This window comes from Salmo salar, chromosome ssa03, assembly GCF_905237065.1.
Source record: "Salmo salar chromosome ssa03, Ssal_v3.1, whole genome shotgun sequence".
Lineage (NCBI taxonomy): Eukaryota > Metazoa > Chordata > Actinopteri > Salmoniformes > Salmonidae > Salmo > Salmo salar.
In genome coordinates this window covers 58,882,326-58,897,691 of record NC_059444.1, presented here as the reverse complement: position 1 = coordinate 58,897,691, position 15,366 = coordinate 58,882,326, and the positions used below count along the sequence as shown (strand labels likewise).

General features: G+C 44.8%; 1 protein-coding gene across 1 annotated transcript in view; it reads right to left on the bottom strand.

Moving 5' to 3' along the window:
* Nucleotides 1–1,761: 1,761 nt before the first annotated feature.
* Nucleotides 1,762–15,366, bottom strand: part of LOC106600796 (G protein-activated inward rectifier potassium channel 1) — a 37,717-nt gene continuing 24,112 nt past the window's right edge. Inside the window, exon 3 of the mRNA XM_014192471.2 lies at nt 1,762–2,938. Coding sequence (XP_014047946.1) covers nt 2,292–2,938 — 647 coding nt within the window. The 3' untranslated portion in view covers nt 1,762–2,291. The remainder of the gene's footprint in view (nt 2,939–15,366) is intronic.

Below are 15,366 nucleotides of genomic sequence, written 5' to 3'. Positions count from 1 at the left end.
CTTCCCTCTTATTGTAATGAGGCTATTCATTGTTGTAGTATGATTGGGTGACGTATCCTCTGCTGAGCCAGTGGAAGAAGTGTAGTTTTTAAGAGTGTGAGCAAATAGATACACACACATACACACACTTACAGACTCTTTATGCTGCTAAATGAAAAGGTTGGATCGTGTGGATCAGGTCAGGCTTTAGCCTAAACTCTGAGTGGGCGAACGCAGTGAGGAATTCATTACCAGAGGCTAGAGATCCCTCCACGCAGGTCGCTTCATGCGTGCTCCTCAAGTAGGGAAAATCGAATTCCCCTGGTCGAATCTCCTCCCTTTGTGGCATTGGTGGAGAAATTAGAGCTTGGTGGGTGGGTGCCTCTAACTATCATACATCCGTTGGTCTGAACCCTCTACTTATAGGAGTGCTAAATCCCACTGAGGCCTGTGTTGGCTGCGTGCCAAATAGCACCCCATTACCCTTCATCGTGCAATATTTTTAAACAGAGCCCTATGGGCCGTTTGGGATGCAGCCATGGTCTAATCCTCCCAAAGCCTACGCTGCACTCTGTCCCTAAGCTCAGGTGACCCTCTCCACTCATTCTTTTCTCTCTGTCCTCCTCCCTTGCTCTCTCCCTCTCCACTTTTTCCTCTCCATTTGTTCGGAAGAGTAAAAGGTTGTGTCCATTTCAAAGCTTCTGTCCTTAAAGTCTGCCGTTGGACTTTATAATGAAGACTGTCACGGATCCCTCCGGAACTTTCATCACGCACACCTGTCCCCTATTTCCACTGATTAGTATTTGTATATATGTGCCCTTTGGTTTCCATTGGGGGTTGATTATTGTTACAATGTCCATTGGTGCGTGTGAGTACCTGTGCTGTGTGTTTTGGGCTTTCGTGCCCTTGTGGATTGCGCAGGTGATTACGGGTCTCGTCCCGTGCGTTAATCATGGTGTGCCTGTGTATTTATTCGATGTACTCCTCGCTCTTTTGTTTGGGTTTCAACCCTGTGTTTTTGTTACCTGTTTGTTTGGTCTTTGTCCCCGTGCCTTTACACGGCACACCGTAAGTTGGGTACAGTAAAAAAAAACTATTACTTATTCCTCCCGAATCATTTATACCAGCGTGCCAAAGACTTCACTGTGAGAGAAGTCTTGTGACTAATGTATATCCCAATCTATATAATAATCATAATTCCTTTCAGCTACAATGGGCTACAAGTCAATTGAAAGAGTGTGTGTGTGTCTGTATGTCTGTATGTCTGTTTGTCTGTTTAGCCATGCTGCTTGTCTCTGCCCGTCTGATGGGGGCGGACACTTCCTCCACTGTTTCACTCCCCATCCTCCCCATCCTCCACTCCCAAACACCAGCCAATCACCACCAAGGACAAGCCTCTGTAGGGTGCCATTTGGACAAAGACTGTGTTTTCTCTGGTATCAGCAAAGTCCATTATCCACTGTGTCGGACTCACTCTGTTCAAAGGAGTTATGGAACTGTTATAGAAAGTGTTTCGCGCAAGCAGCTAAGATTAGGCCATCAACAACCTGTTAAATGTAAAAACAAAGGTGCTATGTAAATTAATGAGTAGCAGATTACTATAACATACCTCCCCAATTATGAATAATAACAAAAAAAGTTAGATTGCATTTTGACTCCATTTCTTAGCTAAGTAGATGTTCCCTATGATGGAAACTAGACTATAGACAAAGGAAGTTGCAGGTACACCACATATTATCATCTTAAATATATTTTATTTGTTTAAAACTAAGAGAGGGGGTATGCAGTGCATTCAGATGGATTGATTGTATACATGCACAATTCTTTAGAGTGTGTGTGATGATGGACAGATTAGTGTGTGTGTGTGTGTGTGTGTGTGTGTGTGTGTGTGTGTGTGTGTGTGTGTGTGTGTGTGTGTGTGTGTGTGTGTGTGTGTGTGTGTGTGTGTGTGTGTGTGTGTGTGTCACCAGTACGAACACTGTTGCTATAAAACACCCAAAAATCACAGTAATTCCAGTAAAGATTGTGTTTGAAAAAACAGAAATAGTGACACACCGTCCGTCATAGTTTTTTTCCCTTCCATATCATTGTCTTTCAGTTTATTCAGTCACATTCCATTTTCCCTCTCTCCATAGTTTGATGTGTGGTCAAAGAGAAGTTTGACTCTGGGGATGTGTCCCAAATAACACCCTATTTCCTACAAAGTGCATTACTTTTGACCAGAGCCCCCTATGGGCACTGTTCTAAAGTAGTGCACTAAATAGGAAATAGGGTTCCATTTGGGATGCATGCAAAGTCTGGTTATGATGACCTCAGCGGTCAGCATTCATCCTGCGTAATTTGGCCGGCAGGTTGTCCTCTGGTCGGCCCCCTCCTGAGGGCAGAGGGGTGTGGATGCGGGCGGGGACGGGGGCTGGGGTGGGGGGCAGCTGCAGGTCTCCAGTGGACTGGGTCATGGGTTCAAAGCCCAGTTTCAAGGCCTTGAGCTGCAGCCGAGCTGCAGCCTCTGGGCCGGGGGAGGAGCTGAGACGCTGCAGCTTGAGAGGCAGGTCTCCAGTACTGCAGGCCTTCTCAGAGTGCTGAGAGCTCAGCATCAGAACCTTCCTCTGTAGGTCCTCCTTCCCAGACGAGCTCATCCTCTGAAGCTTACTGGGCAGCCTGGACTGCCCCGCCCGCTCCTCCCGGTCCGTAGTGTTGATGCAGTCCACAGAGAAGACCCGGGCACGTCGGGCATGCCCGTGGCTCTCGCCCAGCGTGGGGGTGGAGAGGGGCGAAGGCAGGGAGGACTTCTCGTCGTGATCCTTGACGCTGTAGGGTGGGGTGTTGACCTCGAAAGTGCTGTGGAACTGGGAGTAGTCCACCCTGAAGAATCCCTCCTCCAGAGACATGACGGGCAGGAAGCGGTGGCCCCACAACACCTCATCCTCCGTGTACGATGTCCGCGCCTGACACGTCATACCTGAGAGAGAGGGAGAAAGAGAGAGAATTAAAAAGTGAAACTCAGTCTCTAGCATTGACTAGGCAGCACAAACACAGGTGTTAAATAGCCTTGTCATTTTTTATAAATATGATGAAAATACTGTAGAGTTCAGTTAACATCAAACAGTAAGGCATGAAAGAAAGGAAAAAAAGATGCAGCAACCAACCCCCTCCTGCTTATCTCATCCTCTCCCTCCATCCCCCTTCTCTTTCTTTCTTTTCCACTCTCAGCATGTGTGGAAACAATTCAGTCTTTGAATTGTTGTCTGACAGCATGAGAAAAAAGCTATTTCCCTGACACAGACCTGCTTTGGCACAGAGCTCCCTCACTCTTGCCATAGAGGGGAGATTTAAATACTGATGCGCCCGTAAATCTAGCTGGAAGACGTTTTCCGTTCCTCTGATGGCTCATAAAAATGGCCACGGCACTGTTACTCATCAAACCGTTTCCACTAATAGGTATGGCTGAGGCTGACCCTGAGACAAACAGATATTGCACTCACTGTTTACCTCCCTCTGCCTCTGCAGTGTGTGGGGCCATTGGCTCAAATGAGCTTGATGGAGACAGCTGACTAAAGGACATATTGGCTGCAAGTCGTTCTAGGCTGAGAGTCATAGCTGGATACTTTTCTTTTCTATATCTAGCTCTGTCTCAATGAAACCACATCCTACCTGATTCTACAGCTGTTCTTTTGTATCCATGGCAATCACTAGAGGCCAAATGTGACTCATCCCTTTGATCAGTGTTGTAATGCATTTAGTTATAAATACCAGTTGTTTATTTCTGCTCAGGCTAATAAGGAATCTTCTAACACCACCTTTACCAGATCTATACCTTGATGCTGCAGGAGCCTTGGGTCCTCGCCTCACATCACTCCTATCAATGGTACTAATAGCCTTACTCATATAAATAAGTTGAATCTAGTCTACCATAAACAAAACATGATAATCCTAAGTAAAGAGCAGTAACATTATAGAAGCATTTGCAGCATCCATGCATCAATAAAAATAAAACATGTAGCACCTGTAGCCAAGGAAAGGGTAGTCTGGTATTGCTGTTTGCATGATGTTCTATAGTCCTATATGAAAAGGTGGTTGGTTACATTACATCCTGGTCCTATTTAAAAAGGTGTCTAAGAGTCAGTCAGATAATGACCGAAGCATCATCCTGAGCACAGCCTTCTCTGGGTGCCTCATTAATAAATGCAACAGCGACAGTACATACATATCCCAACCAGAAGCCATGGATTAGAGGCAACATACACACTGAGCTAAAGGCTAGAGCTTCCACTTTCAAGGAGCGAGACATTAACCCAGACTCTTATAAGAAATCCCATTACGCCCTTCGACGAACCATCCAACAGGCAAATCGTCAATACAAGACTAAGATCGAAGCCTACTATATCAGCTCTGACCCTCGTCGGATGTGACAGGGCTTGCAAACTATCATAGATTACAAACAGAAACTCAGCCACGAGCTGCCCAGTGACATGAGCCGACCAGACAAGTTAAATGCCTACTTTGCTCGCTTCGAGGCAAGCAACACTGAACCATGTGTGAGAGAACCAGCTGTTCTGAAGGACTGTGTGATCAAACTCTCCTTAGCTGATGTGAGAAAGACCTTTAAAGAGGTTAACATTCATAAGGCCACAGGGCCAGATGGATTACCAGGATGCATACTCTGAGCATGCGCTGATTTTCCACCTCTCCCTCACCCAGTCTGTAATACCTACATGTTTCAAACAGATAACCATAGTTCCTGTGCCCAAGAACGCTAAGGTAAACTTTATGAATGACTATCGCCCTGTATCACTCAAATCAAATCAAATCAAATTTTATTGGTCACATACACATGGTTAGCAGATGTAATTGCGAGTGCAGCAAAATACTTGCGCTTCTAGTTCCAGTGCAGCAATATCTAACAAGTCGTATCTAACAATTCCCCAACAAACACCTAATACACACAAATCTAAGTAAAGAATGGAATAAGAATCTGTGGCTCTTTGCTTGACTTCATGGGAAAATCAAAAGAAATCAGCCAAGACCTCAAAAAAAATATGTAGACCTCCACAAGTCTGGTTCAATCTTGGGAGCAATTTCCAAATGCCTGAAGGTACCACGTTCATCTGTACAAACAATAATATGCAAGTATAAACACCATGGGACCACGCAGCCGTCATACCACTCAGGAAGGAGACGCATTCCGTCTCCTAGAGATGAGCGGACTTTGGTGCGAAAAATGTAAATCAATCCCAGAACAACAGCAAAGGACCTTGTGAAGATTCTGGAGGAAACAGGTACAAAAGTATCTATATCCACAGTAAATCGAGTCCTATATCAACATAACCTGAAAGGCCACTCAGCAAGGAAGAAGCCACTGCTCCAAAACCGCCATAAAAAAGCCAGACTACAGTTTGCAACTGCACATGGGGACAAAGATCGTACTTTTCGGAGAAATGTCCTCTGGTCTGATGAAAGAAAAATAGAACTCTTTGGTCATAATGACCATCGTTATGTTTGGAGGAAAAACAGGGAGGCTTGCAAGCCGAAGAACACCATCCCAACCGTGACGCACGGGGTGGGCAGCATCATGTTGTGGGGGTGCTTTGCTGCAGGAGGGACTGGTGCACTTCACAAAATTGATGGCATCATGAGGGAGGAAAATTATGTGGATATATTGAAGCAACATCTCAAGACATCAGTCAGGAAGTTAAAGCTTGGTCGCAAATGGGTCTTCCAAATTAACAATGACCCCAAGCATACTTCCAAAGTTGTATCAAAATGGCTTAAGGACAACAAAGTCAAGGTATTGGAGTGGCCATTACAAAGCCCTGACCTCCATCCCATAGAAAATGTGTGGGCAGAACTGAAATAGCGTGTGTGAGCAAGGAGGCCTACAAACCTGACTCAGTTACACCAGCTCTGTCAGGACGAATGGGCCAAAATTCACCAAACTTATTGTGGGAAGCCTGTGGAAGGCTACCCGAAACGTTTGACCCAAGTTAAACAATTTAAAGGCAATGCTACCAAATACAAATTGAGTGTATGTAAACTTCTGACCCACTGGGAATATGATGAAAGAAATAAAAGCTGAAATAAATCATTCTCTCTACTATTATTCTGACATTCTTAAAATAAAGTGGTGATCCTAATTGACCTAAAACAAGGAATTTTCACGGGGATTAAATATCAGGAATTGTGAAAAACTGAGTTTAAATGTATTTGACTAAGGTGTATGTAAACTTCCAACTTCAACTGTATGAGATGAGTAATGTGAGATATGTAAACATTATTAAAGTGGCATTATTAAAGTTATTAGTGTTCCATTTATTAAAGTGGCCAATGATTTCAAGTCTGTATGTAGGCAGCAGCCTCTCTGTGCTAGTGGTAGCTGTTTGACAGTCTGATGGCCTTGAGATAGAAGCTGTTTTTCAGTCTCTTGGTCCCAGCTTTGATGCACCTGTACTGACCTCGCCTTTTGGATGGTAACGGGGTGAACAGGCAGTTGCTCTTGTGGTTGTTGTCCTTGATGATACTTTTGGCCTTCCTGTGACATCGGGTAATGTCTCCTGGAGGGCAGGTAGTTTGCCCCCAGTGATGCGTTGTGCAGACCGCACCACCCTCTGGAGAGCCCTGCCGACAGGATCCTCTCAGTTGTGCATCTGTAAAGGTTTGTGAGGGTTTTAGGTGATAAGCCAAATTTCTTCAGCCTCCTGAGGTTGAAGAGGCGCTGTTGCACCTTTTTCACCACACTGTCTGTGTCGGTGGACCATTTCCGTTTGTCAGCCATATGTACGCCATGGAACTTAAAACTTTCCACCTTCTCCACTGCTGTCCTGTCGATGTGGATAGGGGGGAGCTCCCTCCGCTGTTTCCTGAAGTCCACGATCATCTCCTTTGTTTTGTTGATCTTGAGCCTTCTCCCTGTAGACTCTCGTTGTTGTTGGTAATCAAGCCTGCTACTGTTGTGTTGTCTGCAAACTTGATGATTGAGTTGAAGGTGAACAGGGAGTACAGGAGGTCGATGAGCTTGCTTAGTGGTGTTGCAGACTCTGGGGCTTTTCAGAACAGGTCTATATATACTGAGATGATGTGACAGGTCATGTGACATTTTTATTTGGATTTCATGTAATGTACATACACAAAATAGTCCAAACTGGTGAAGTGAAATTCAAATAATTACTTGTTTAAAAAAAAAAAATATTGTCACATGATCTGTCACATCATCTCAGTATATATACACTTGTTCTGAAAAGCCCCAGAGTCTGCAACACCACTAAGCAAGGGGCACCACCAAGCAAGCAGCACCATGAAGACCAAGGAGCTCTCCAAAAAGGTCACGGAAAAAGTTGTGGAGAAATACAGATCAGGGTTGGGTTATAAAAAAATATCTGAAACTTTGAACATCCCACGGAGCACCATTAAATACATTATTAAAAAATGGAAAGAATATGGCACCACAACAAACCTGCCAAGAGAGGGCCGCCCACCAAAACTCACAGACCAGGCAAGGAGGGCGTTAATCAGAGAGGCAACAAAGAGACCAAAGATAACCTTGAAGGAGCTGCAAAGCTCCACAGCGGAGATTGGAGTATCTGTCCATAGGACCACTTTAAGCCGTACACTCCACAGAGCTGGGTTTTTACAGAAGAGTAGCCAGAAAAAAAGCCATTGCTTAAAGAAAAAAAAATAAGCAAACACATTTGGTGTTCGCCAAAAGGCATGTGGGTGACTACGCAAACATATGGACAAAGGTACTCTGGTCAGATGAGACTAAAATTGAGCTTTTTGGCCATCAAGGAAAACGCTATGTCTGGCGCAAACCCAACACCTCTCATCACCCCGAGAACACCCTCCCCACAGTGAAGCATGGTGGTGGCAGCATCATGCTGTGGCCATGTTTTTCATCGGCAGGGACTGGGAAACTGGTCAGAATTGAAGGAATGGCGCTAAATACAGGGAAAATCTTGAGGGAAACCTGTTTCAGTCTTCCAGAGATTTGAGACTTGGACGTAGGTTCACCTTCCAGCAGGACAATGACCCTAAGCATACTGCTAAAGCAACACTTGAGTGCTTTAAGGGGAAACATTTTAATGTCTTGGAATGGCCTAGTCAAAGCCCAGACCACAATCCAATTGAGAATCTATGGTATGACTTAAAGAATGCTGTACACCTGCGGAATCCATCCAACTTGAAGGAGCTGGAGCAGTTTTGCCTTGAAGAATGGGCCAAAATCCCAGTGGCTAGATATGCCAAGCTTATAGAGACATACCCCAAGAGACTTGCAGCTGTAATTGCTGCAAAAGGTGGCTCTAACAAAGTATTGACTTTGGGGGGTGAATAATTATGCACGCTCAAGTTTTCAGTTTTTTTGTGTTATTTCTTGTTTGTTTCACAATAAAAAATATTTTGCATCTTCAAAGTGGTAGGCATGTTGTGTAAATCAAATGATACAACCCCCCCCCCGCCCCCCCCCCAAAAAAATCTATTTTCATTCCAGGTTGTAAGGCAACAAAATAGGAAAAATGCCAAGGGTGGTGAATACTTTCACAAGCCACTGTAGGTATTCCTCTTGTCCAGATGGAATAGAGCAGTGTGCAGCGTGATGGCGATTGCATCGTTTGTGGACCTATTGGGGCGGTAAGCAAATTGAAGTGGGTCTAGGGTGACAGATAAGGTGGAGGTGATATGATCCTTGACTAGTCTCTCAAAGCACTTCATGATGGCAGAAGTGAGTGCTACGGGGCAATAGTAATTTAGTTCAATTACCTTTGCATTATGGGGTACAGGAACAATGATGGCCATCTTAAAGGATGTGGGGACAGCAGACTGGGATAGGGAGAGATTGAATATGTCTGTAAACACACCAGCCAGCTGGTCTGCGCATGCTCTGAGGACGCAGCTGGGGATGCTGTCTAGGCCGGCAGCCTTGCGAGGATTAACATGTTTAAATATCTTACTCAAGTAGGCGACAGAGAAGGAGAGCCCACAATCCTTGGTAGCGGGCCGCGTCGGTGGCACTGTATTATCCTCGAAGGTGAAGGCAAAGAAGGTGTTTACTTTGTCTGTAAGCAAGACGTTGGTGTTCGCGACATGGCTGGTTTTCCTTTTGTAGTCCGTGATTGTCTGTAGACCCTGCCACATACGTCTTGTGTCTGAGCCGTTGAATTGCAACTCCACTTTGTCCCTATACTGACATTTTGCTTGTTTGATTGCCTTGCGGGAGTGAATGACTACTCTGTTTGTATTCTGCCATATTCCCAGTCGCCTTGCCATGGTTAAATGAGGTGGTACACGCTTTCAGGTTTGCGCAAATGCTGTCATGCACTGAGAATCCAGGTGGCTGTACCGACTCTGACAGCATATCCCGAAAGAGCCATGTTTCCCTGAAATAGAGTATGTTACAATCCCTGATGTCTCTAGGGACTGGACATTAGTGAGTAATACACTCAGAAGCGGTGGGTGGTGTGCACATCTCCGAAGTCCGACTCCCTCTCCTCCAGCAGCGTTGTTTTGGGTCGGCCTCTGGAATCAGTTCAAATACCCTGGGTGGTATGGACAAAGGATCTGCTTCAGGAAAGTTGTATTCCTGGTCGTAGTACTGGTAAGTTGACGCTGCTCCAATATCCAATAGTTCTTCCCAGATGTATGTAATAACAGCTAAGATTTTCTGGGCTAACAATGTAAGAAATAATACATTAAAAAAATACTGCAAAGTTTCCTAAGGACTAGAAGTGAGGCAGCCCTCTTTTTCGGCGCCATTTTAACACTCACATCTGTAGCCTTGAAATGCTTTGAAAGGCTGGTCATGGCTTACGTTAACATCCGCATCCCAGACACCCTGGACCCACTCCAATTCGCATACCGTCCCAACAGATCCACAGATGACGCAATCTCTATTGCACTCCACACTGCCATTTCCCACTTGGCCAAAAGGAGCACCTACGTGAGAATGCTGTTCATTGACTACAGCTCAGCATTCAACACCATAGTGCCCTCGAAGCACATCACTATGCTAAGGTCCCTGGGACTGAACACCTCGCTCTGCATATGGATCCTGGACTTCCTGATGGGCCGCCCCAGAAGGTGGTGAGGGTAGCAACAACACATCTGCCACGCTGACCCGCAACAAGGGGGCCCCACAGGGGAGCGTGCTTAGTCCCCTCCTGTACTCCCTGTTCTCCAACGACTGCTTGGCCACACACAACTCCAACACCATCATTAAGTTTGCAGACGACACAACGGTGGAAGGCAATGACGATGACACCAATGACGATGACACAGCCTATAGGGAGGAAGTCAGAGACCTGGCAGTGTGGTGCCAGGACAACAACCTCTCCCTCAATTTCAGTAAGACAAAGGAGCTGATTGTGGACTACAGGAAACGGAGAGCTGAGCACGGCCCCATTCACATCGACGGGGCTGTAGTGGAGTAGGTTGAGAGCTTCAAGTTCCTTTGTCCACATCACTAAAGGATCTATCATGGTCCAAACACAGTCGTGAAGAGGGTACGACAATACCTCTTCCCCCTCAGGAGGGTGAAAAGATGGGCCCTCAGATGGCAAGGGCCCTCAGATCCTCAAAAAGTTATACAGCTGCACCATCAAGAGCACCTTGACTTGCTGCATCACCACTTGGTATGGCAACTGCTTGGCATACGACCGCAAGGCATTACAGAGGGTAATGCATACGGCCCAGTAAATCACTGGGGCCAAGCTCCCTGCCATCCACAACCTCTATACCAGGTGGTGTCAGAGGAAGACCCAAAGAATTGTCAAAGACTCCAGCCACCCAAGTCATAGTCTGTTCTCTCTGCTAACGCACGGCAAGCGGTACCAGTGCACCAAGTCTGATACCAACAGGACCCTGAACAGAATTTAACCCCAAGTCATAAGACTTCTAAACAAGACTGATAAATAACTAATCAAATGGCTACCTGCCTTGTCCCTTTTTTGCACTAACTCTCTTGCACTGAATCGATGCACATACACTGGACTCTACCCACACACTCACACTCACACACACACACACACACGCTGCTGTTACTGCCTATTACAATGCATTCGAAAGTATTCAGACCCCTTGACTTTTTCCACATTTTGTTACATTACAGCCTTATACTAAAATGGATTTAAAAAACAAATATCGTTAGCAATACGTCATAATGACAAAGCAAAAACAGGTTTTTAGACATTTTTGCAAATGTATTAAAAAGTATTATTTACATTAGTATTCAGACCCTTTGCCATGAGACTCGAAATCACCCTTGAGTTGTTTCTACAACTTGATTGGAGTCCACCTGTGGCAAATTCAATTGATTGGACAGGATTTGGAAAGGCACACACCTGTCTCTATAAGGTCCCACAGTTAACAGTGCATGTCAGAGCAAAAACTAAGCCATGAGTTTGAAGGAATTGTTCGTAGAGCTCCGAGAGAGGATTGTGTCGAGGCACAGATCTGGGGAAGGTTACCAAAAAACGTCTGCAGCATTGAAGTTCCCCCCAGAACACAGTGGCCACCATCATTCTTAAATGGAAGAGGTTTGGAACCACCAAGACTCTTCCTAAAGCTGTCCTCCCAACCAAACTGAGCAATCAGGGGAGAATGGTCTTGTTCAGGGAGGTAACCAAGAACCCGATGGTCACTCTGACAAAGCTCTAGAGTTCATCTGTGTAGATGGCAGAACCTTCCAGAAGGACAACCATCTCTGCAGCACTCCACCAATCAGGCCTGTATGGTAGAGTGACCAGACGGAAGCCACTCTTCAGTAAAAGGCACATGACAGCCCGCTTGGAGTTTGCCAAAAGGCACCTAAAGACTCTCAGACAATGAGAAACAAGATTCTCTGGTCTGATGAAACCAAGATTCAACTCTTTGCCTGAATTCCAAGCTTCACCTCTGGAAGAAACCTGGCACCATCCCTACGGTGAAGCATGGTGGTGGCAGCATCATGCTGTGGAGATGTTTTTCAGCGGCAGGGAGACTTGTCAGGATTGAGGCAAAGATGAACGGAGCAAAGTACAGAGAGATCCGTGATGAAAACCTGCTCCAGAGCTCTCAGGACCTCAGACTGGGGTGAAGGTTCACCTTCCAACAGGACAACAACACACAGCCAAGACATCGCAGGAGTGGCTTCGGGACTGAATGTCTCTGAATGTCCTTGAGTGTCCCAGCCAGAACCCGGACTTGAACCCGATCGAACATCTCTGGAGAGACCTAAAAATAGCTGTGCAGTGACGCTCCCCATCCAGCCTGACAGAGCTTGAGAATATCTGCAGAGAAGAATGGGTGAAACTCCCCAAATGTAAGTGTGCCAAGCTCGTAACGTCATACTCAAGAAGACTCGAGGCTGTAATCGCTGCCAAATGTGCTTCAACAAAGTACTGAGTAAAGGGTCTGAATACTTATGTAAATGTGATATTAATACATTTCTAGAAATGTGTTTTTTGTTTTGGCATTATGGAGTATTGTGTGTAGATTGATGAGAAAAAAATAACAATTTAATACATTTTAGAATAAGGCTGTAACCTAACAAAATGTGAAAAAAGTCTAGGAGTCTGAATACTTTCCCAAGGCACGGTATGTGTACAGTACATAGCTACCGCAATTACCTCGTACCCCTGCATATCGACTCGGTACTGGTACTCCCTGTATTTAGCCATGTTATTTTCCACTCCCTATATATAGCCATTTTATTTCTACTCGTTTTTTTTTATTCGTTATCCATTGTGTATTATTTTGATCTTTAGCTCTGCATTGTTGGAAAAGGACCCATAAGTAAGCATTTCACTGTAAGTCTACACCTGCTATCTACGAAGCATGTGACAAATACAATTGTATTCGATTTTTTGATTTGATTTGACAAGCCAGGTTTTTATTTGACCTCATCTCTTGTAAAATAGCCACTTATGAGACCTGTATTGCTCAGTTAATTTTTTTAATGAACCTTTATTTAACTATGCAAGTCAGTTAAGAACAAATTCTTATTTATAATGAAGGCCTACCAGGGAACAGTGGGTTAACTGCCTTATTCAGGGGAAGAACGACATATTTTTACCTTGTCAGCTCAGGGATATAATCCAGCAACCTTTCGGTTACTGGCCCAATGCTCTAACCACTAGGCTACCTGTCGCCCCAAACAGAGCTGATCCTTTCTCTGACATTTGACTGACACAGTAATATCACTACCAAGGGGTTTTCACAACCTAAGCCTAAGGTTATACCCAAACCCTTGACTATCCTCAACCCAAAGCTGAAGTGAATTAGTTATTTTATATTTCTGCATATAGAATAATTTGCTATAATTTTCCCATTGATGGTGGATACATGACTGGAAAGGTATACAGGTGCAGCAGGAAGTGATGTGGCTTCAGGGCCCGGCGTTCCTGCCAGTTCGCCCCATCATCATCCAGGTATCCTGAGTTACACTGACAGTCTGTTATGTTCTGTGGGTCTTGAATGAAAATCAAAGCAGATGAGCAAGTGAGCAAACAGCTGGTGGACAGAGAGCGACGCGTCCCTGGAGAGAGCTTTATGTAAAGCCTCCACTGGCACTAATGAAATGGACCATCTCCTAGCGACTTTTCAATCCTACGACTGGTTCTCTTCATCTAACACACACACACACACACACACACACACACACACACACACACACACACACACACACACACACACACACACACACACACACACACACACCTGTTAGAAAGCTGTGACAACTAGGCCTACATAACACACATCTCTAGTTGAACAGGAGCTGATGCACAATCATAGTGTGGTAGTAGAGAGACCCCATAACCATCCAATCAGACACCAGAAAGTTGCAACGGCTATCAGTTGGCGACAGAAGGTTTCTCAAATGGCAGGACAATGCTCTGTCTGTCTCTCAGTGGATGAAATGGATGTCTTTCTCTGGGGAGTAAGGGATGTCACATTGTGCACGGGACCACACAGGTGACTCCAAGGCCACCTCATTCATACAGAGCAGACCCCCTTAGCTGCCCCCTGCTTTGCTCCTCAGCTCAGAGAACCACAGTCCTGCTGAGAGAGAGAGAGAGAGAGAGAGAGAGAGAGAGAGAGAGAGAGAGAGAGAGAGAGAGAGGGGCTAAAAGGGGCTAAACGTTTGGCTGCAGCCTGCCTTAATGACATTATCAACAGAGCACAGACCATGCTGCCTGCTCATCCCTCCCTCCTCCTCTAAGCCTATTCATTCTTCTGCCCAGGACAATGAGAAGAGAGGAGGGGAGAAGAACAGAGGAGACATGAAAGGAAAAAGAGAAGGCAGCAGAGAAATAAATAAATGATGCCAGAGAAGACAAAGACTGTTATTTAGGTATGAAAATTAGGATGAGGAATCGTATTGTTCGATGTAGAAGACAGAAAAACACTTTTGTTTCCGTAGGTGACCCAGCACAGCCTGCCTGTAGATCAGTACAGCTGTTGTGTTCAACGTCTCCTACTGTTTCAGAATGATCCCAGAATTAACCCTGCATTCGGCCCAGTGAGAAATATAGTACAACTTCAGCTGAACCCCCAGCTTATTTATCTAAGTGACATTCGCATCTATGACCCTATCTATTATACATGGGGTAGGGATAAAAACCATCCCGCAGTAATAAAATGTCCTTCATAATTCAATCAGGAAGCCATTCCCTGGCGCTGTCCTCAATACCCAAAGTCCACCTCTCCACTGCTCTCTCTGTTTACCATTCCTAATATCTGTTACATTCTTTCAGGGCTTTGGAGATTAAGAGAGATGTGTTAGTCTGACTCGATCTCCAGAATCTGGATGGAAATATTACATGGGGATATGTGGCAGGTTGACATGAAGAAGTAAGACTGATAAGCATATAAGAATACAGTTGAATTCGAGTTTAGATAATAGAGGAGAGAGAGAGGAATAACAGAACTGCAAGCTAAAGGGTGGAGAAGGGGAATGAGAAACTCACTGAATGGAAAGAGATAACAATTGGAGTGGAGAAGAAAAGGATCAGGAAAGGACTCAGAGTGAAAGGATAATCAAATAAAGGCCCAGTGCAGTCAAAATTCAGTTTTTTCCTGTGTTTTATATCATATTGTACAACACTGTAAATACGTGACATTTTTTTACCAGTGTTATGACCTTTTAATCAGCAGGTTTGAATGGGCGGGAGTTTTGGTTTCCATCATGAAACTTGCTTTAGAAATAGGTTTTTGCCCAAAAAAGATTTTTGCCAATTTGAATGTAAATCTATTACAGTAAGGTACTTAATTGTTAGCCAGAAATGATTTGATATTGACATAAAAATGGCTACATTGGGCCTTTGAAAAGGAGGAGCCTCTTTAGGAATAAGAGAGTAAGGGGTTAAAATGAGGAGAAAGTGAAAGAATAATCAATTAAAAACGAGGAGAGAAGGGTAGTAAGAA